This window comes from Heteronotia binoei, chromosome 19 (assembly GCF_032191835.1).
Source record: "Heteronotia binoei isolate CCM8104 ecotype False Entrance Well chromosome 19, APGP_CSIRO_Hbin_v1, whole genome shotgun sequence".
Classification (NCBI taxonomy): Eukaryota; Metazoa; Chordata; class Lepidosauria; order Squamata; family Gekkonidae; genus Heteronotia; species Heteronotia binoei.
This window is the reverse complement of record NC_083241.1, coordinates 29,565,268-29,586,952: the sequence shown is the minus strand read 5'-3', so window position 1 is coordinate 29,586,952 and position 21,685 is coordinate 29,565,268. Positions and strand designations below refer to the sequence as shown.

At 46.9% G+C, this 21,685-nt stretch overlaps 1 protein-coding gene and 2 non-coding genes across 3 annotated transcripts; all 3 read right to left on the bottom strand.

Annotated features, from left to right (window-relative positions):
• Positions 1-11,900: 11,900 nt before the first annotated feature.
• RPS17 (ribosomal protein S17) lies at positions 11,901-21,685 on the bottom strand. Its single transcript, XM_060260401.1, has 5 exons — positions 21,533-21,685; positions 17,838-17,989; positions 17,095-17,200; positions 12,723-12,788; positions 11,901-12,037 (listed from the first exon to the last, which is right to left on the bottom strand). The coding sequence occupies exons 1-5, from the start codon at positions 21,533-21,535 to the stop codon at positions 11,957-11,959; spliced, it is 408 nt and encodes a 135-aa protein (XP_060116384.1). The 5' UTR covers positions 21,536-21,685; the 3' UTR covers positions 11,901-11,956.
• LOC132588000 (small nucleolar RNA SNORA71) lies at positions 15,579-15,715 on the bottom strand. The gene has a single exon (XR_009556486.1). It is a non-coding gene; the product is annotated as a small nucleolar RNA SNORA71 (small nucleolar RNA).
• LOC132587999 (small nucleolar RNA SNORA71) lies at positions 17,605-17,737 on the bottom strand. Its single transcript, XR_009556485.1, has one exon. It is a non-coding gene; the product is annotated as a small nucleolar RNA SNORA71 (small nucleolar RNA).

Genomic DNA, 21,685 nt, shown 5'->3' with positions numbered 1-21,685 from the left:
TACCATAGGTCAACTTTTAAAGTTTCCAATCAGTGAGGGGGGTTACTTAAGGTCATTGGGGTTACTATAGGTCAAATTTTCAAGAGTCCAATTAGTGAGGGGTTACTTGAGGTCATTGGGGTTATTATAGGTCAAATTTTCAAGTTTTCAGTCAGTGAGGGGGTTACTTGAGGTCATTGGGGTTACTATAGGTCAAATTTTCAAGAGTCCAATTAGTGAGGGTTACTTGAGGTCATTGGGGTTACTTTAGGTCAAATTTTGCAGAGTCCAATTAGTGAGGGGTTACTTGAGGTCATTGGGGTTACTATAGGTCAAATTTCCAAGTTTCCAGTCAGTGAGGGGGTTACTTGAGGTCATTGGGGTCACTATAGGTCAACTTTTCAACTTTCCAGTGAGTGAGGGGGTTACTTGAGGTCACTGGGGTTACTATAGGTCAAATTTTGCAGAGTCCAATTAGTGAGGGGTTACTTGAGGTCATTGGGGTTACTATAAGTCAACTTTTACAGAATTCAATTAGTGAGGGGTTACTTGAGGTCATTGGGGTCACTATAGGTCAACTTTTCAATTTTCCAGTCAGTGAGGGGGTTACTTGAGGTCACTGGGGTTACTATAGGTCAAATTTTGCAGAGTCCAATTAGTGAGAGGTTACTTGAGGTCATTGGGGTTACTATAGGTCAAATTTTACAGAATTCAATTAGTGAGGGGTTACTTGAGGTCATTGGGGTTACTATAGGTCAACTTTTCAACTTTCCAGTCAGTGAGGGGGTTACTTGAGGTCACTGGGGTTACTATAGGTCAAATTTTACAGAATTCAATTAGTGAGGGGTTACCTGAGGTCATTGGGGGTTATTGTAGGTCAACTTTTCAAGTTTCTAATCAGTGAAGGGTTACTTGAGGTCATTGAGGTTACTATAGGCCAACCTTTTAAGAGTTCAATTAGTGAGGGGGTTACTTGAAGTTATTGGGGTTGACTATAGGTCAACTTCTGAAGTTTCCTATTAGTGAGAGGTTACTTTGGGGCACTGGGGTTAATATAGGTCAGATTTCAAAGTTACTATTAGCAACACATTTCATCAGGTCAACATTTTTTTAAAAAACTTTATTTTGCAGAGAGCTGCCTGACATCATTTGAGTCCATTGAAATCACTCTCGGTGCTGCCCAGAGGTGCTGGCAGGCAGACCCCAAACCCTCTAAACAGACGTGTGAGTCAAGCCCCATCAAGGAGAAGCCACTTGGCTCCAGTCAATATCCCTGTTGTCGTGGCTTGTGTTGTGCCTACCAGGACTTTGGTAGCCCCTCTCATTGCCGGCAGGTGCTTCACCCAGCATGTGAAATAAGATTTTTTTTAAAAAAAACTGAAACCCGAAACTGCATGTGCCAGCCTCAAATGCGTAAGTTTAACCCCCAGTCCAATTCTCTCCCCTCTTTGGATACAGGTAAGTGGGAGTTAAAGCCATCTGCTCTTTGCGTTGGCCACTGCGGTTCCTGCCCTCCAGCAGTCCTTTCTCGTGCATCCTCAGCATATTCCTTTGGAGAGGCAAGAGCTATCCCGCCCGGCCTCTCTTCCACCAGCGTTGCCAGAGCGGGCAGCATCCCCCTTTGCCTGCTGGGACTAAATGGGGGCATCTGCTCCATTAGACAGGCCTCTTCCACACACGCATGGACTCCGAAAGACAAGCACTGTTGTAATGAATAAATGATAACAATCAGGCAGTCATCTTGAAATAAGCAATGGCTCAATGAAGCCGCACACTCCCAACGCACGAAGAAATGTCCTTTCCTTTTAGAGAATGCATTTCTCCCTCACTAGGGAGCCAGTGTGGTGGGGCAGTTCACATGCCAGAGAAGGATTTGTGGGACCCAGATTCAAATCCCCACTCCACCCACAAAGCCTGCCGGGTAACCTTAGGCCAACCGCACTCTCAGTCTAACCTGCCTCACAGGGTAGTTGTGAGGAAGAAATGGAGAAGAGGTGAACAATACACACCGCTTTGGGTCCCCAACTAGGGAGAAATGACACAAAAGAAGTAAATCAACAAGCTAGGACCAGCAAACAGAAGGCTTTAGGTGGCAACTGCAAATGAAAATTGGCTTACCTACTAGCCAAACTACAGGTATTTCCTTCCCCAGAGTGTGGTTCCATTCCCTCTTCAGGAAGTTCACTTCAGCCATTAAGACTGGTAGCCCATTCATGGTCCTCTCCTTCATGCATCTGTCCAATCCCCTTTTAAAGGTCACCTCTGTGAGCCTTGACCTGGATAACTCAGGCTAGCCCGATCTTGATAGATCTTGGAAGCTAAGCAGGGTTAGCCCAGGGTGATACTTGGATGAAGAAGACAATATTGGATTTATATCCCGCCCTATACTCTGAATACTCTGAGTCCCAGAGCAGTCACAATCTGCTTTACCTTCCCCTCCCCCACAACAGACACCTTGTGAGGTGAGTGGGGCTGAGAGAGCTCTTGCAGCAGCTGCCCTTTCAAGGACAACTTCTACGAGAGCTATGGCTGACCCAAGGCCGTTCCAGCAGCTGCAATTTGAGGAGTGGGGAATCAAACCTGGTTCTCCCAAATAAGAGTCCGCGCACTTAACCACTGCATCAAACTGGACAAGAGATCTCCAAGGAATTCCAAGGTTGCTACACAGCGGCAGGCAATGGCAAACCACCTCTGATTGTCTCTTGCCTGAAAACCCTACAGGGTTGGCGTAAGTTGGCTGCACCTTAAAGGAACTTTCCACCACCATGACAAAGGCCATCAACATTTGCCGGCAGTAAATTGCAGAATTTCGTCCCACCAACTAATTACCTTGTTAAGCTTTTCTCAAAACCACAGCTGTCGCCTGGACTCCAGGTGACAAACTGGAGAGCCAATTTGGTGGAGGTTAAGAGTGGCAGACTCTAATCCGGGAGAACCGGGTTTGATTCTCCACTCCCCCTCGACATGCAGCCTGCAAGGTGACCTTGGGTCAGTCCTCAGATCTCTCAGTCCCACCTACCTCACAGAGGGTGTGAGGAGAGGAAGGGAAAGAGACTAGGTCGCTCTGGGCAAAGGGCAGGGTATAAATCCAGCCTCCTCCTTGTCCCAGCCTTCCCTGCTCTTTGGGGCTCCCCGCCCCTCACTCGTACCTGCTTCAGACTCCACTTTGATTCCTGCTGACTTCTTTCCCCTCCCTCCCTCTTTGTCTGCTAAACCAGCCACATTATTTCTGCTTTGCTCACCCAAGCATGAACAGTCCTTGGGGAAGAGCCGGAATCGGGGTTGGGGGCTGGGGAGTGCACCCTGGCTTCTAAATTATAGAGAAGGTTGTTTAAATCCTGCATTAACAGGGGCTGGCCATGAATAATTCACAGCCATGCGCTAACAGAGGGTCCTCGCGCATGCACACTCATCCCCTTGCCATAATTTAAGTAGGTCACGGCAGCAGTGAAGGCGGCATGCTCCCACGATGCACACATCGAGAAACCTTGGGTGTGTGCACACGCGGCTTGGCAGGCAGACAAGCGATGCGCTTGTTAACTTCTGGATGCATGACCCAGTGGGAATAAGGCAGGTGGAGATGAAACCGGGCATAACATCAGCACACACTTCTATTCCTGCAGCCTTACCTTAATAGAGATGACACCTCCATGAGAAATCCATGATTCTTTGATTGCTCAGGCTGGGGAAAGTGCTCTCGGGCTTCAAGGCCTTCTCCCCCTATTGCTGGAATCTCCAGAGGCCCCAAATGGTTCCAAGGAGACAAAGGCTTTGTTACTAAACGATAGGCCTCCTTAACCTTGAGAGGTCTCTGGTTGGGCTCCCCAAGGAAACTCTGCTTTCATTTCAAAACTTGGTGCCTACCAATGTTCCCTCTAAGTTGCAGAGTCTTCTGAACAAAAATTCTACTTTGTGCGCTAAAAGTTGTGAGCTCCAGGCATTAAAGCTGTGAGCTCCTGCATAAATCATCGTGCTCTGGGGCCATTTTTCTTGAGCCGAGACAAAAATGTGTGAGTCGGAGGCTAAAAATCTGTGAGCTAGCTCACACTAACTCAGCTTAGAGGGAGCACTGGTGGGTATCCGTCACTTATACTGACACTGGTCGAAGACAAAGAGCTTGAAGCTTGTGATCTCAGCTCTGGTTTAGCCAGAGGAATTTAGGATGTCTCTCTGGTGCCATTTGTTGGGGAAGGGGGGAGAACATGCAGCAAGTTTTTCACCACTCCAACTGGGCATTACAGGATCAAGATAACTTGGTTCAGATAGCTGTGCTCCCACTAAGAAACTTCCAAGCCTGTGTCAAAGGGTTGGCCCCGTTTGTCTGTAGCAGTAGAAAAGAGCGAGCGTCTAGGAGCACCTGAAAGACTAACAACATTTGTAGCAGGGTGGGAGCTTTTTGTGAGGCTTTAAGATGCTCCTTGACTCTTGCTCTTTTCTGTTTTTATTTTTTTAAGATATAAAAACAAGTTTATTTCAATAAACAGATTAACCATCAGGATCACAGTCAAAATAACAATCAAAATGATATAACCCGTCCTCCAAACTTGGAATTCTCTTGCTTTATCCTGGATTGAGCGCATAAACATGATTAAATCTTTTATTTTTCTGAAGTTCCTTTACTTATTTCGAGCTCTTCCCATCAACATCCCTGTAGCCCTGTTCAAAAAATGGCAATCTTTACTGACCAATTTCATTTGGAGCAACAAACCTCCCAAAATACATTTCGACACTATTCGAAGACCTAAGAACAAAGGTGGGCTGGCCTTTCTGGACCTATACTTATACTATAAAGCCACAGTACTCTCATCCATGACTACTATATTATATTCTAGCTCGTGCCCGCTGTGGACGCGCATCCAAGAGACCCACATCGCTCCTCTTAGATACTATGAATTCTGATGGCTAAAAAAAACAGAACGCCCCCACTGGCTTATAATTAACCCATTTTTACAAGCCATACTAACCATTTGGGACCAGGCCTGTGTGGTACTGGCCCCAGCACAGTCTATTGCAGGGGTGGCCAACGGTAGCTCTCCAGATGTTTTTTGCCAATGGCTGGGGCTGATGGGAGTTGTAGGCAAAAAAACATCTGGAGAGCTACTGTTGGCCACCCCTGGTCTATTGTATCTTCCTTCATGGGCCAACCATGGTTTCCTCCAGCCCGCCAGCCTTCCTCGTTTCCCATTTGGAGGACTACATCCGTGGTCTTCCTCTTTCAACTTTTCTCTAAGAACAAAATTCTGACAAAAGCCCAAATAGAAGATAAAATGTCCATCAAACTCCTTTGGTTCGAGTATCTCCAAATCTGTCACTTCCTGAATAGTCCCCAGTTCCAAAAGGGGTCTATAAGACCCCAAACTGACTTGGAACATCTAGTTTCATCTTTAAAGCCCAAGGGGCTTATTTCCAAGATATTCTTTTACTACAACATTGTGCTACCTTACCCTCTTATTGCAACAGATGGCACCGAGAAGGCAAGATCCTCTTAACACCAGCCCAATGGGAAAACACATGGGAAAGTGAAGATCACCACACAAACTCAATCAACACATTCCAACAGAACTATAAAATAACTTTAAAGCGGTACTGCATCCCCCAACATTTCGCCCATACTGATCCTCACTATTCTCCCGAATGTTGGCGGCAATGTGGACCAGCAGCCTCTCACATCCATTGTTGGTGGGAATGCCCACTAGTCAAGTCCTTTTGGCAAACAGTCCTCTCCAAAATGGAGGCTATCTCTGGTGTCACTGTTCCTAGGCAACCAGAGGTTAAACTTCTTAACAATCGGCAATCTGTCAATGCATCTCCCTCTAAAATCTCTTTACTCATTTCCCTTATAACTGCAGCTAAAACCATTATAGCCCAAAACTGGAAACCCTCACATAAGTTAATCACTGACAGTTGGCTTATAAAAGTATGGGACTTTATTACAATGGATAAGAACACAGCCAGCATAAACAGTAACGATCTGCTGAAAGCGGCCCAAAATTTCATCGCTAAATAGTATCCCATTTTAGACAAAATCAAGGCTGATCCTCAATCAATCAACGTGTTATTCATAAACAAATTATTCTAGCCTGATAAAGGTTGCTGAATGTTTCAGAATCCCCCCCTTTTTCTCTTTTTTTAACATACTATTCTATGTTAAATTATTTTAATATTTTATTTTATTTTTCTTATTTTGTACTGCATTAAGGCTCTATATCATCTTTGCACAACAATGCTTTATTTGTAAAATAATTTTTATGTGAACAGAGTGTATGTTTATAAAAGAAAAAATAAAATTGTTTGTGGAAAAAAAATATTATGCTCCAACAAAGTCAGCTCACCACCATTGAATATCCAAATGAACCACAAGCACAAACAGGACAAAATCAAATTAAAAACAAATTAACGCCAGACCGGTATATTATGTGCAGTTGAACCAAAATTCCCACGAGAAAAGTAATCCCGAAAAGGATTTGCTAAAATAGTTGACTTGCGACGTGGGGTATGCCTCCCTTCTAAATTAGGTGTCATTTTGTCCAAAACAAAATACTCCCAGCATTTGCTTAACCAGGCCACCAATGAAGGAGTTGAATTCTGTCTCCAGTGTAATGCAATAGCATAGTTACCTGCGTTGAGCAGCAAAGAAATCAACTCGTGCTTTAATTCAGGAAGTCTAAAATCTTCTGTTGCTTACCTGCGCACGTGTTCCTGGCAGTTTGACCGCTGCCCACTGTCCTGTTTTTATTGATCTAATTTGTTTATTTTGTTACCCACCTTGAGTCCCAGTTTCCCACGAGAAAGGGAGGCTTAGAAGAAGTCCTGCATACCGGTGGGATTCTCGTGTGTGACTGGAACCAAGAGGGTAAGATCCATGAAAAAGCCGGGAGCATCAAGGCAAGGGCTCCCTGGATGGAAGCAGAAAGGAGACTCCAGCACAAGATTAGATTGCTGGTTCTCAAAACAAAAGAAACACGCCCAAGCCCAACAGTGCAGTAAAAAAGAAATAGATTGTCAGAACCATTCAAGGGAACAGAGCATTGCTTTATATATGAACATATGAAACTGCCTTATACTGACTCAGACCCTCGGTCCATCAAAGTCACTACTGTCTACTCAGACTGGCAGCGGCTCTCCAGGGTCTCAAGCTGAGGTTTTTCATGCCTATTTGCCTGGACCCTTTTTGGTTGGAGATGCCGGGGATTGTACCTGGGATCTTCTGCTTGCCAAGCAGATGCTCTACACTGAGCCACCGTCCCTCCCCGATATATATAGATATATATTAAAAGTATATAAAAACATATATATAAAGTATATAAAAGCATTGCTCTAATCCAGGGGTGGCCAAATGTGCTTAATGTGAGAGCCACTTAGAATATATGTCAGATGTTTGAGACCCACAAGACATGAATGTCAGATGCTTGAGAGCTGCAAGACAGGAAGGAAGGCAGGCAGGGAAAGGAGGAAGACAAATAGTAGGGAGAAGTGGAAGGAAAGCAACTTCAAATGCATTATTTAAGTGCATTCAGCTGGCTTGGCTTGGAGAAGTGATTTAAAGAGAGAAATGCATTTTCCAAGCTGGCTGATGGAGCAGTGGGGGCTTTGAAAGCCACACAATGTGTGTGAAAGAGCCTGAGCTAGAGTTTGGCCACCCCTGTTCTAACCTTTACCTGAAAAACAGTACCAAAACCCCCCAAAATCAAATTCCTCAGCTCCAGTTCATGGAATGTTCTACCATAAAACCAACAACCATGGAATGATCTGCAATGAAACCAGAGTTCATCTCATTGTTTAAATTGTCATTCTGGTCTAGTGGATAAAACTGCATACACACGTTCTGCGTTGGATGAAAGCTCAGCAACTGTATATGGATTCTGGCCTCCAGCTAGTAATATTTCAGCACAGCCCACCACCCCACAGCAATTCTGCTCTGCTGACTTACAACGATCATCCCATCCTTCCATCCCTTTATGCTTTCCACAACCTACGTGAGAATTGTAAGTTTGTTGAGGGAAAGTCAGAATGCTGCAAATACCTGGTCATGCAAAGATACTGAATTATTCTCACGCTAAAAAATAGGTTCGGGCAAGCAGGAAGGGGAAATTGCTCCCTTTGCAAGAACTGCAGATTTATACCCCGCCCTTCTCTCTGCAGCAGACTCAGAGTGCCTTACAATCTCCTTTATCTTCTCCTCCCACAACGGACACCCTGTGAGGTGGGTGGGGCTGAGAGGGCTCTCACAGCAGCTGCCCTTTCATGGACAGCTCCTGTGATAGCTATGGCTGACCCAAGGCCATTCCAGCAACTACAAGTGGAGGAGTGGGGAATCAAACCCAGTTCTCCCAGATAAAGAGTTGCACACTTAACCACTACACCAAATGGGGTGGCAGCTTGCACCATTGTGCCCCACAGCTGCACTTTCTCCTGGTTGCAAGGGGGAAAACACATTTATAGCCCATGCCCTGAGATTGCATTCTTCTAGAATTCACTTACTTATTTACAGTTTGCCTTTCTTTACTGAGACTCCAGGCAAACTGCTGGATATAGAACAGGGCGATCAGAATGCAAAGAATGACTAACAAGCAATGCAATTGGACTAGGTGGCCCAACTGTGGCTCTTTCATGTAAATTGCCTGGCTCTCAAAGCCCCCACCACTCTATGACTTGGAGAACGCACTTAAAGTTGGTTTCTTTCCACTTCTCCCTCCCTCCATTTGCAAGCCTTCCTTCTTACCTGCCTGCCTTCCTCTTTTGTGGCTTTCAAACATCTGATGTTTATTCTCTGTGGCTCTTAAGTTAAGCAAGTTTGGCCACCCCTGAACTAGGATTACAGAATTTAAGAATGATGTGAGCCACAAACTGCCTAAGGTAAGGTATACTTGGAAGAGGGCACACTCAGCGAGGCAGAACAGTTTGAGTTCAGTGGGTTATATTAAACTCTGCTGCTCTTAAAGGTTTAAGAATTAAACTTTGAGAATTGAACAGAATTAAAACTTTGCTGGTCTTTAAAGATGCATTAGATTCAAATTTTGTTCTAAGAAGAAAGATCTCTGCTGTACAGATAGAAAAAAACATACCTGTTATGTCCCACTCTTAATGAATAACCTGCAGTGTCTCAAGTTTGACACTGGGGCAAAATTCAGTTTGGATTTTTGCTACAAGCAGATGCACCCCTCAAAATTATACTGAGTGGGGGAGGACGGTGTTTGCCGTAGTATCCAGGACACTCACCAGCTAAGACCACATTGTCCATCTCTGTTGCTTGTAGGTGTTCATTCTGAAAACTGTGCATCCAGCACTGAATTAATCCAGTTCTGTAGCCTCTGTGTGGGTACAAGGTCAGTCAAGACACAAAGAGCCACATCAAACCAGATGCATGATGGGCAAGTCCACGGGGGGTGGGGGGGACGACAACAAAATGAGCCTTTCGCAGCACTAATTGCATATCATATCAGGAGGGACTGCCAGAAAGTGAGATGGCCATTTTGAGTGCCCTTCAGGGTGGCAGCAGGAGAGATCCCCAAGCAGAAAACCACTATGCCTCTGAGCAGTTTCCATTCATGTCCCCCGCTCGTGGCGCAGAGGGTTAAAGCTGCAGTCCTAAGCTCTGCTCATGACCTGAGTTCGATACCTGGTAGAAGCTGGGTTTTCAGGTAGCCGGCTCCAGGTTGACTCAGCCTTCCATCCTTCCGAGGTCAGTAAAATGAGTCCCCAGCTTTCTGGGGGGAAAGCGTAAATGACTGGGGAAGACAATGGCAAACCACCCCATAAAAAGTCTGCCGTGAAAACGTTGTGAAAGCAATGTCACCCCAGAGTTGAAAACGACTGGTGCTTGTACAGGGGACCTTTCCTTACCTTCCTTCCTTCAATGGACTGGGACATTTCACAACTGACCAACCACTGAAAACATTCAGGCACTCGCCCTCTTGGGGCAGTCTCTTTCTCCCACAATATAGTGCAGGGTTGGCCAAACTGCCACATGTGGCTCTTTCACACATATTGTGTAGCTCTTGAAGTCCCCACCACCCCATCAACAGGTTTGGAGAAGGCATTTTTCTTTAAATCACTTCCCCAAGCAAAGCCAGCTGGCAGCTTGGGGAATGCATTTAAAGTTGTCTTCTTCCCACTTCTCCCTCCCCATCTATTTTCCTTCCTTCCCTCTCTCAAACATTTGATGTTCTTATCTTGTGGTTCTCAAATGTCTGAGGTTTATTCTGCACGGTTCTCATGCTAAGCAAGTTTGGCCACCCCTGATATAGCGCATTAACTACACACCTGGTATGGCCGTCAGCATACTATTTGGGGCCCAGGAGAGCCATGGATCAGGCCGTTATCTCTGATTTTCTCCTGGTTTGAGAGACAAACTGCTCGCAAGAGGGACACAGACCTTTCTGTATTTCTTTGCAAATTCAGAGCAAACAGCAGCCATTCCAGAGCTCCCATGCGCACCCTAGTGGTCAATCCTGTGGATACAATGAAGTGGCAAAAGATAAAATTGCAGGCAATGCCAGAAATTCTTGCATCCTAAAGGTAAAGGTACTCCCTTGTGCAAGCACCAGTCGTTTTCGACTCTGAAGTGACGTTGCATTATGATGTTTTCACGGCAGACTTTTTACGGGGTGGTTTGCCGTTGCCTTCCCCAGTCATCTACACTTTCCCCCCAGCAAGCTGGGTACTCATTTTACCGACCTTGGAAGGATGGAAGTCTGAGTCAGCTTGGAGCCGGCTACCTGAACCCAGCTTCCGCCAGGATTGAACTCAGATCGTGAGCAGAGGGCTCCGACTGCAGTACTGCAGCTTTACCACTCTGCGCCATGGGGTTCTTTATATCTTGCATCCTAGCTCTCCTTTAAATAGCAGCCACACAGGGTGCTAATAAATCCCAAATTCACACTAGGTCAGCAGCATGGATTCACATTTTACCCCCTCCCCCCCCCAGGTGCTTTCCCTATCTGAAACAGCCCATGAAGGAGAGATTGGATTTATACTCCACCCCTTCACTCAAGAGTCTCAGAGCAGCTAATACTCTCCTTCCCCTTCTCTCCTCACAACAGACACCCTGTGAGGCAGGTAAGGCTGAGAGAGCTCTGAGAGAACTGCTCTGGAGAGAACGGTCTTTCAAGAACTGTGACTGACCCAAAGTCACTCAACAGGTGCATGTGAAGGAGTGGGGAATCAAACCTGGTTCTCCAGATTAGAGTCCGCCACTACACCAAACTCTCACGGAGGCACTATTCAGAAAAACTGAGCAGGGGCTGAAAGGGTGCTCCTGGACCCGTGCCAATCAGAATCATGGCCCCCCCTTGGCTTCTCTTCAGAAACAAAAACAGCTTGTTGGCAAATCCAACCATAGAACACTCAGCCTCAAGTATTTCAGCCCTTAGTTCTTAGATGAAAACTCACCTCCGCTCTATTACCTTTTAAGTATAAAGAGGTAGCCCGTTCTGTTAAACCTTCTGGATTTCTGGAGCAACCGCCTATGCAGTTTGGCTGCATGCCATTTTTCAGCCTCAGGCCCTATCCACAATATGCAGATAACACAGAGTTGACAGGGCTTTTTTTGTAGCAGGAATTCCTTTGCATATTAGGCCACACACCCCTGATGTGGCCAATCCTCTAAGAGCTTACAGTAGGCCCTGGAATAAGAACCCTATAAACTCTTGGAGGATTGGCTACATCAGGGGTGTGCAGCCTAATATGCAAAGGAGTTCCTGCTACAAAAAAAGCCCTGTCAAGGATCACTATGCACATTGTATACAGTGCACTTTATAAAACTACAATGATACAGAACTTGCTGACCAGGGATTCCAAGGCCAGGAACCGCCCTTCTGTTCACCCATCACCCCAAACCAGAATGAGCCAGAGTTCAGGGCAGAGTGCCATCTCCTCTTTAACCCCAGATGATCTGAAGCCATGCAAAACAGTCCACATGAGGCAGTCCACGAAAGCTCTGTTTATTTATTGTAAAAGTGACAGTACAGCGACGGTGTCAGATGGCACCTCTCGGGGTTTTGAAGTTCATCCCTACGGTGGGCTGCGTGACCTGCAAGTTGGACAGGCTGCCAAAGTCCTGGAAGGAAAACAGCACAGAGATGGCCGTCAGTCCGTGCGTGGCAAGCAGACTGCGACGCGACAGCTGGGAAGACCCTCCCCTGGTCCAAGTTAAACAGAAAAAGCTACAAAAGCCACTGGCATAAAGCAACCCAAAACAGCCTCTGTTTAGTGACAAATGGTTCTGGTAAATGCCCATACTCTAACTCAGGGGTCCAACACCTTTCCTGGTGCTCACCAAGAGTTTTTAGAAAATGGGTGGGGCCAAACAGGGCTGTTTCCCAGCAGGGCTTCTGACTGGTCAGTGGAGATCTGATTGTCTGTGCAGATTTAAATAATACTTTTCTGGTTGCAACCGCCCACAGTGTTGGTTTTATTCTCCCACTTGCTCCTTTCTTTTAAACAGTACCTCTCTTCTCCCCTGTGTAGCTCTACTTCCTGTGGCAGCCATTTTGAAAATGTGCCCACCGCCCTATCCCAGAATTCCAAAGGTACCCACTGGCTCAAAAAAGACTGGGGATCCCTGCTTTAGATTTCTGAACCAATTGCCTTGTGTAGTATGGCTAAGCTATCCAGAGACCCAGCTGGTCCCACTGAGGTCTGCCGAACAGCAGCCACCAAAACATGGCAGCTGCAGTTCCTCTGGGGCAGAAGGGTCACAAAAGGACACCCCTATTGGCAGCCAGGCCCAGTTCCCCACTCACCAGGAGCTTCAACATCTCTTTGGTGTCGGGATCGACTTCGATGATCTCCTGATCCAGGGCAGAGACCTGAAGAGGAACGAAGTAACAATAAATTGACCTAGTCTCAGACTATGCACGCAACGTACACATTCTTGATAAGCATTTGCACATCATGCTGTTTGTGGAGTGGTACACGCATTGGGCCAGACCCTTCACAAACTCTGGTCCCACAATGGCCATAAGCAAGCAACCCTGGAAGAAAAAAAATGGAGGGAAGCACCCCCCCCCCCCCGCAACAGCATGCGGGTGTGGCCGTAAAGCTTCCACAACAATCCCAAAAAGATCCAGTTCAAGATGTCATAGTAGTGGAATGCATTTCTTTGGGTACGTTGCAGCATCAAATGAAGAAGAGGAGATTGGATTTATATCCCGCCCTCCACTCCGAAGAGTCTCAGAGCGGCTCACAATCTCCTTTACCTTCCTCCCCAACAACAGACACCCTGTGAGGTGGGTGGGGCTGAGAGGGCTCTCACAGCAGCTGCCCTTTCAAGGACAACCTTTGCCAGAGCTATGGCTGACCCGAGGCCATGCTAGCAGGTGCAAGTGGAGGAGTGGGGAATCAAACCCGGTTCTCCCAGATAAGAGTCTGCGCACTTAACCACTACACCAAACTGGCCCTCCAAATGAAAATGAGACCCTGTGCATACCTACTTCATCACAGGGCAGAATCCCATTCTGCTTTGGTTAACTATACCTATGGATAAGCATTTATTGTAACACAGGATACACTGACCCTGACTTGTTGCCAAGCAGTGTCGAAAGTGATGCACAACAGTACAGATTCAGATTATATACCCTTGCGATGGTCATTAAAAACGCTCCTGATCTTAGGGCCCGAAGACAGTTCAAATTTAGTGGCTATAGGTCACACACACACACACACTCACTACAAAGCTTTCAACTAAACATCCAAAGGAGGGAGTAACGACCTTGGTACCAAGAAGTTTCCCAGCTCCTAGGAGGCCGAGCAGGTTAACTTTCGATTCAGCCACAGACTAAGCATTCTACTCACACATTCCAGAAACTACATCAAGGAGACAGATAATACATTGGAACCTGACACCCCTTAACTGTGAGAGGAACAACGGTTCTTCTCACCAAGTCTCTCATCTGTGGACTGACCAGATGAAGACCGGCTTAGCTCCACAGGCTTGCTGCAGTGTGTGCTTAACCAGACTCTGATCTTCTCTACAAAAAGCCAATCTCATGAAGATGTGTAGGGCGAGCCAAGCAAAAACTGACCAAAAAAGGAACACAGCCCTTTACTCAACAAGCAGACCTGGGGGTGAAGGCTGGGAGCGTATACCCTTATTTGGGTTAAATTTACTAACCCAAGACAGCTTCTGGCACTATTTTACAAGGGCGGGCAGGCCTTAGATTGTTCAATTAAACAACTGGATCCTCCAAGGATTTTCCATGGATACTGCTCTTCAGGCTCAGATTTACCAAATTCCTGACAACAAGGACCACACGCCTATATAAATGATGCTGCACCATCAGGCAGAAGTACAGTGACTCTTTATTCATATAATTACAATGGACCCCCCCCTCCGCCCACACACACGCTCCAGCTTTCAAAAGGGGAAAGGGTATTGGGCGGGAAAACTATACTGGAGTTTACTTCTCTCTACACCCTGCGCAACATACCAGTGACATGTACGGAAGGATGGGATCTTTCAGAAGCAATACTTTTTGCTCCCAGGGCAGCGCTTCCCATCAGTGAGAAGGCAGGCAGAGAAGCCTCACTCGTGACTCGTCTCCTGGAATGTGCCTTTCTAGCTGTAGCTTCATGCCCTGTTTTTAACAAGGATGAGATGCCCACACCTCTAGCTGCAAGCTAATTTCAGCGGGAACCATTAACTGGGATGCTTTATGGAGTCCGGGGACATCTTGCTGACAAACATGGCCAGTATTTCAACTGGCAACCTTAACTAAATTGGCAACTAAACTGAATGCACAGACATCGCAGTGGAGAAACTGCAGAGAGGAAGTAAACAACAAAGGAAGAAAGGAGCCCTGTGTTGCTCTGAGACCCAAGCCATTTGCCATACCGACAAAACAGGGCGTAAAAATAAACGGAAAGGCTGGATTAAGGCCTAATTTGACAGAAGACGCAGCGTAGAATCTAGCTCAGGGGTGGCCAAACTTGCTTAATGTAAGAGCCACATAAAATAAATGTCAGATGTTTGAGAGCCACAAGATAATGAAGGGGGGGGAGGGAGGGAAGCAGGCAGGCAAATAGATGGTGGGAGGGAGGGAGAGGTGCAAAGAAAACAACATTAAATGCATCCTCCAAGCTGCTGGCTAGCTTGGTTTGGAAAAGTGATTTAAAGAAAGAAATGCCTTCTCCAAGTCTGCTGACAGGGCAGTGGGGGCTTTGAAAGCCACACGGTATGTGTGAAAGAGTCACATGTGGCTCCTGAGCCGCAGTTCGGCCATCCCAGATCTAGTGACAGGCAGCCAGGAAAGACATGCTGCCTAAAGACAATTGAAGCGGAAAAAAGTTCAGAACTGATTATTTTCAGACAAAACGGATGTAAAAGCCATTATGACACATTCAGTAAGGAACACAGCAGCCGCGGTTGGTGAATATCAGTAACAACATTATGAGGACTTCCTGGAGAAAGTCTCTATAGCAGGGGTGGCCAACGGTAGCTCTCCAGATGTTTTCTGCCTACAACTCCCATCAGCCCCAGCCAGCATGGCCAATGACTGGGGCTGATGGGAGTTGTAGGCAAAAAACATCTGGAGAGCTACCGTTGGCCACCCCTGCTCTACAGCACAGATTGCCACACATGCTGGCTCAAAGGATGGGTGTGTCTGAAAAGCTCAGGGTTTGAAAGGGATGGCAACGTGCCCCTCAAACACGGGAAATGCTTTCAAGGATTCTCTCCCTGCACTATCAATGACCGGGCCACAAGTCAAGAAGGCCACAATCACTTTCGAATGCAGGTCTGAAAGAGGAACAGGCCAGCCCTTTGCACACAGCAGTGTGCTTCCGGAAGCCGCAGGCAAGTCTCTTGAGCTCCACCAGTTCAACCCTGAACACTTTTTGATGATGGTCTTTGTTGAATCCAGTTCTGTGCGATTCTCCTTTGGATTCAGTTCCTCAAGGGTGAATCCAACCGGCAATGCCTGCTGCCAACTTTCGTTATCAAATCTGCCCTGTGTACCCCTTTCCCACTTCAGACAGCCTTCACCTCTCCAAAAAATACAGAAAGTTACCATGAAACATAAAATTTCATGTGTGAACTTTCTACCATTTTTGACCTGTTGTTTAATCAACACAGCCTGTTTTGGCGGTGAAAAATGCTGTCAAGCTGCAACCAACGTATGCACCCCCCCCCCCCCCCGTAGGGATTTGAAAGCAAGAGATGTTCAGAGTTGGTTCCCCATTGTCTGGCTCTACACGCAAAACCTACTATCAATCCCTGGACCAAAGGAGGCCAGACTGTGCTCCACACGGGCTAGGGCCTTCTCCGTAGAAGCACCAGAAATGTGGAATGCCCTAAGGGCCCTGCGGGATCTTTCTCAATTCCGCAGGGCCTGCAAAACTGATTTCGACAGGCCTTCAACTCCTAAACCAGGAGAGGACTGGCACCCTACACTGCTGAGGAACTACGATCATTATAGGATCACTGCCAGAAAAATAAAAATCCCGCCTATACGGAAGTTGAAACGGCACCTGAAAATGTATTTTAAATTGTTATTTTGTCGTTTTTAAGCGGTAAATGTAAATGTTTTTGAACTGATTGTCAGCTACCCTGAGTCCACTTGTGGAGAGGGCAGGATATAAGACCAAGGCAATAAACAAACAAACCCAGGACTTCCTTGGTGGGCTCCTATCCAAACACTCACCAGGAGTAACCCTGTTTAGCTTCAGGGAACTTACGAGATCCCAGGCCCAGTCCGTTTTATAGAACAGTAGTTGTGGTTAAGAAATTAACAACTAGCCCCAAAGTCTCCCAACGAGTTCATGTGCAAGCAGATTTGTACCAGATCTAAAGCTCAATGTACCATTTCCAGCTTCATGTTGAGTTAGGTTTATCACTGGAAGGGTGTATGACTCCCAGTTCCATGGCCAATGAGTCTCTTTGCACAAGACGACAGGTGAACCAACAGGAAGGAGGCAGCGCCCTTTTGATAGCTGTACTTCAGGGAGATGGTGGCTGCTACACAAACCGTACTGGACCACAGGCTGGCCTTGTTTCAAAATAATGGCTGTGACTTTTCAAAGCACACAGGCCAAGGAGAGGCACTATCTTTGCAGTCACCGTGAAGTGAGGGGAGGCTCCCTGTACACTGAGACAGAACCTACGACTGCAAGGCTTACCTCTGGGACGTAGTTATCCCTTCTCTCTCTTTCCTCTTCCTGCAGTTTGATAGAGATGCCTCTGACTGGTCCTCTCTGAATGCGCTTCATCAGGTGGGTGACATACCTGCAAAGGCAACGCCTGAGTAACGGAAGTTGACTTCTGGGGGGGGGGGAAGGGCGGGGTCATCTTGCTGAACGCTCAGTCTGAAACTGATCAAACAGTGCTCAACCCTGGGCTTGGAACCAGAGGTTGAGAGTCAAACTTAGAGGGGTTGAGTTCAGTGTTCCTTCTGAGTTAGCACGAGCTAACTCATAGATTTTTAGCCTCCAGCTCACACATTTTTGTCTTAGCTCAGGAAGGATGACCCCAGAGCACATTAATTTATGCAGGAGCTCACCACTTTCATGCCAGTAGCTCACAAAGTAGAATTTTTGCTCACAAGACTCTACAGCTTAGAGGGAACATTGGTTGTGCTGTAGCCACCGCAGTTCATTCCAGGTAGATAAGGAGCACCCTTTAAGAAGCAATGTCTGAAAAGCTCAGGGTTTGGCAGGGATGAGAGTGGACCCTCCAAACACGGGAAATGCTTTCAAGGATTTTCTTCCTGCACTATCAATGGTCAGGCCACAGACAAGACCAAAACCACTTTCGAATGCAGGACCCCCAAAAAAACCAGAAGCCTCTTTAAAACCTGGCCAGATTTTTAGGAAAACGAATTTGCTAGTGTGTGCAAGCCAGGCACCAAGGACTGAAGGCCTACCCGGCAATCTTGTTGCGAAGCTTTTTGCTAGGGATGATGGCGATCTCCTCACAGACTCGCTTGTTGGTGTGGAAGTCATTCCCAAGGCGGGTATAGTACTTTTCAATTATGACCCGGGCGGCCTTTTTCACGGTCTTTGTTCGCACACGTCCCTAGGACAGCCAGAGACAAAAAGAGCAAGTCAATTGTGTGAAACAGCATTACCATTATGATTTGTTAATAGGCAAGTGGTTTCTAAATCTATAGCTAGCCCTTTGCTCGGAAAGAATGAGAGAGGCCCAGAAAAGAGCCCGTGAGGTGCAGTAATCAGCACGTCAACCCAGGACACCTCGGAAACCCAGGTTCAAAATCCCCACTCGACAATGAAGCTCACTGGGTGACCCAGGTTCAAGCATTCCCACAACTGTGACGCTCACCGGAAGACCTTGGGTCAGTCATTTGCTCTCTGACTAACCAAATTCACATGTTGTGGTTGCAAACGAAGAATGGTGGGAGGAACGGTGTGTCCCATTCCGAGCTCCTTGAAGGAGGGGCTTTAAAAAATGACACAAACAGAAGCGAAGGGAAGCAGGGCGGGAGGTTCGCTCAACTGCCCTTCTTGCACGACACCCCATTAACCTGTTGAAAGGAGGATGACTCCAGCATGGGCTCCTGGAAGGGGGAGCTGGACACATACAATGTATTTAAGGCAACCTATGGCTCCATAAGCCAAATGTGGCTCAGTACACAGTACACAGTTTCATACAGCTCTTTTTATTTATTTACGTCAAACTTCTATCCCGCCCTCTCCGCAAGCAGACTCAGGGCAGCTAACAACCTTTATATTTACAAGTTCTGGTGCTGCCACCGAGAAGGCCCTAGCCCGTGTCAAACACAATCTAGCCTCCTTTGGTCCAGGGATGGACAAATTAAATTAAGCCGCATTAGGGCTGTAGGAGGCACACTAGGATAACCAGTAGATGAAGCCAATTGCAGCAAAGGTTTTTCCAGGACTAAAGGTTGTCTTAAAGTTGCTTTACAGAAAGGGATATGATAGAAGTGAACAGTTGCCATTAATCTAAGTGTGAACCATGTGTATATTTCTGCAAGTGGATTTTAACAACTGCACAGGATGTTTCTGTACATATTGTTTGTTGTGAGACCCTTGTGCCCCATCCTATTAAAAGACATGCAAGCTCCAGCGTTTGGGCCGCAGATATGTCGTTTATTGGCAATGTTAAGATGTATTTTCAGGTATGCAAACAGGATTTCCTATACCGGCTCACACTCAATTCTGACAGTAAGTCCTTTGACAATATAAGCTTGCAGACCCCTGCTTTAACGCCTATTTTTTTGACACAGTGCTATCAGCTCATGTCAAAAGTCGACACAAAACTCCATACAGAAGGGAAATGTTTCCCTGGCTTAAAACACCCTAGATTGTTTATTAATTAATTCCTGAAGGAGCATCTGCCCACAGGCAGCCCCTCCAATTGTAACTAGAGGTAATACTGCTAGTGACAGCTAATGTTCCCTCTAAGCTGCAGAGCCTTGTGAGCAAAAATTCTATTTTGTGAGCTAGTGGCATTAAAGTTGTGCGCTACTGCATAAATTATTGTGCTCTGAGGCCATCTTTCCTGACCTACGACAAAAATGTGTGAGCTGGAGGCTAAAAATCTGCGAGCCAGCTCATGCTAGCTCAGCTTAGAGGGAATACTGGTGACAACCTTATTCCTGCATAACACACGGGACTTACGGCTCCTCCTGAATACAATAAAATAATTCCATCAAGGCTCCTGCCTTTCCACTGGTGATCTGACATTTGGAAGTTTAGATGCCATTAGACGCATTTAATTTTTTTTTTTTGGGGGGGGGGGGGATACACACAGTGTTTGGGGACTTTGAAATTTCCCCTGCATTAGAGCAGAACAGAATGTCTGACCCAGTCAGAATTTGGGATAAGAGCTGATTCACAACCCCTTTCCCTAAAAACTGTGATTGAGCACCTTTTTTACATCAGCCGTGTTTCCAAATTCATGCCCAAATAATACACTCAATTTTTCTTCATACGTGCATTAAGTAATTCTTATGCGACATTCAATGCACGTACAACTGACTATGTGATTGAAATCCAACAATGATCCAGTTTTGGTCCCCAATTATGTTTATAGTGAACACAGGTTAGCTCTTTCTTACAAAGAGATGTCATGTATTCACTGCAACATGCAAACAGCATTCTCTACACATGTCAGTAGTGCCTACTCTGAATGGCAGCAGTTCTCCAGGGTCTCAAGTGATACCACCTACTCCCTGATGCTGCTCAGCTGGAGACTGAACCTGGGACACTCTGCATGCAAAAGCAGATGCTCCACCACCAAAACACAAGCATAACTTGGATGCATTTGAGTGCATCTGCTTGTAATGTTCAACATCTGACAAATTCAGTTGTGCATGCACTGAATGTAATGTGAGAAATACTTCCTGCCTGTATAAAGGAGAATCAAGGGCCTGCTCTACTTAGAATTCATGTCCAGTTTTATTCAAAACTTTGATATGCGTGCACACACAGACACACACTCTTCTTCAGATACAAAAGCTTATATCTTGAACAAAAAGCTTTGTTGGTCTTAAAAGGGCCACTGGACTTGAATTTTGTTCCACTGCTTCAGGCCAACATGGCTCCCCACCTGAATCTATTCAGACTGCACACGTGTTCATTGGAACTTGTGAAACAGAGCTAATGAATCAAATCCATGGTCTATCCCAGGGGTGGCCAACGGCAGGTCTCCAGATGTTTTTTTGCCTAACAACTCCCATCAGCCCCAGCCAGCATGGCCAATGGCTGGGGCTGATGGGAGTTGAAGGGGAAAAAACATCTGGAGACCTACCGTTGGCCACCCCTGGACTCTATCCAGTTCAGCGCTGTCTCCTCTGAATGTCGGTAGGGCTCTTACTGTTTCCCTTGCCCGAAAAGCTTCACCTGCCACATATCCGCCTGTCTGGCGACTGCAGTGCTTGCCAAGGTAGGGGAGGTGGCCCTCGCCAGAAAAGCTTCACCTGTTATATCTCCGTCTGTCTGGCAACTGCAGTCCTTGCCAAGGATGGGGAGAGGACTTGGCCCTCGCCTGAAAAGCTTCATCTGCTGCATATCCGCCTGTCTGGCAACTGCAGTCCATGCCAAGGAAGGGGAGAGGAGGTGGCCCTCGCCAGAAAAGCTTCACCTGTTATATCTCCGTCTGTCTGGCAACTGCAGTCCTTGCCAAGGAAGGGGAGAGGACTTGGCCCTCGCCTGAAAACCTTCCCCTGCTGCATATCCGCCTGTCTGGCAACTGTAGTCCTTGCCAAAGAAGGAGAAAGAGCGTAAGCCCAACACGTACTCCATCCCAAATACTTTTGGGACCAAGAAGAGTTCTATTAAGGGAGGGCTGACAACGCCTGCCAGCCTTTTCCGCGCTCCTCCGGCCCATTTCTTCCCCAAGCACTACTTAGGGCCTGTAACGAGGCCTACAAGCCTGTCTTGGAGTATTCGCCTAACAGCACCCCGCCCCCCCCCGGGCAGAGACGGGGCCCGCGAAAGCAGAAGCCGCCAATTAATGGCTACGCCGACAACGGGCCAAGCTATACCCGCCTCCGGCGCTATGAAGCCCACTCGCCGCCTCCTTGGCAACCGCCCCGCAAGCACGGATGGCCCCGGATTCCGTAGCTCTCGCACTCACCATGTCGGCGGCGGACGGGAGAAGAGAGCGCAAAGGATGCCGGGAAGAGAACTATAAGGTTAGGACGCCTAGAGGGGACGAAGAATCGCTGCTCACAGCGCCCTCTCGCGGCGTGGAGGGAAACCGGTGGCTTCTAGAGGAGGGGGCGGGGCG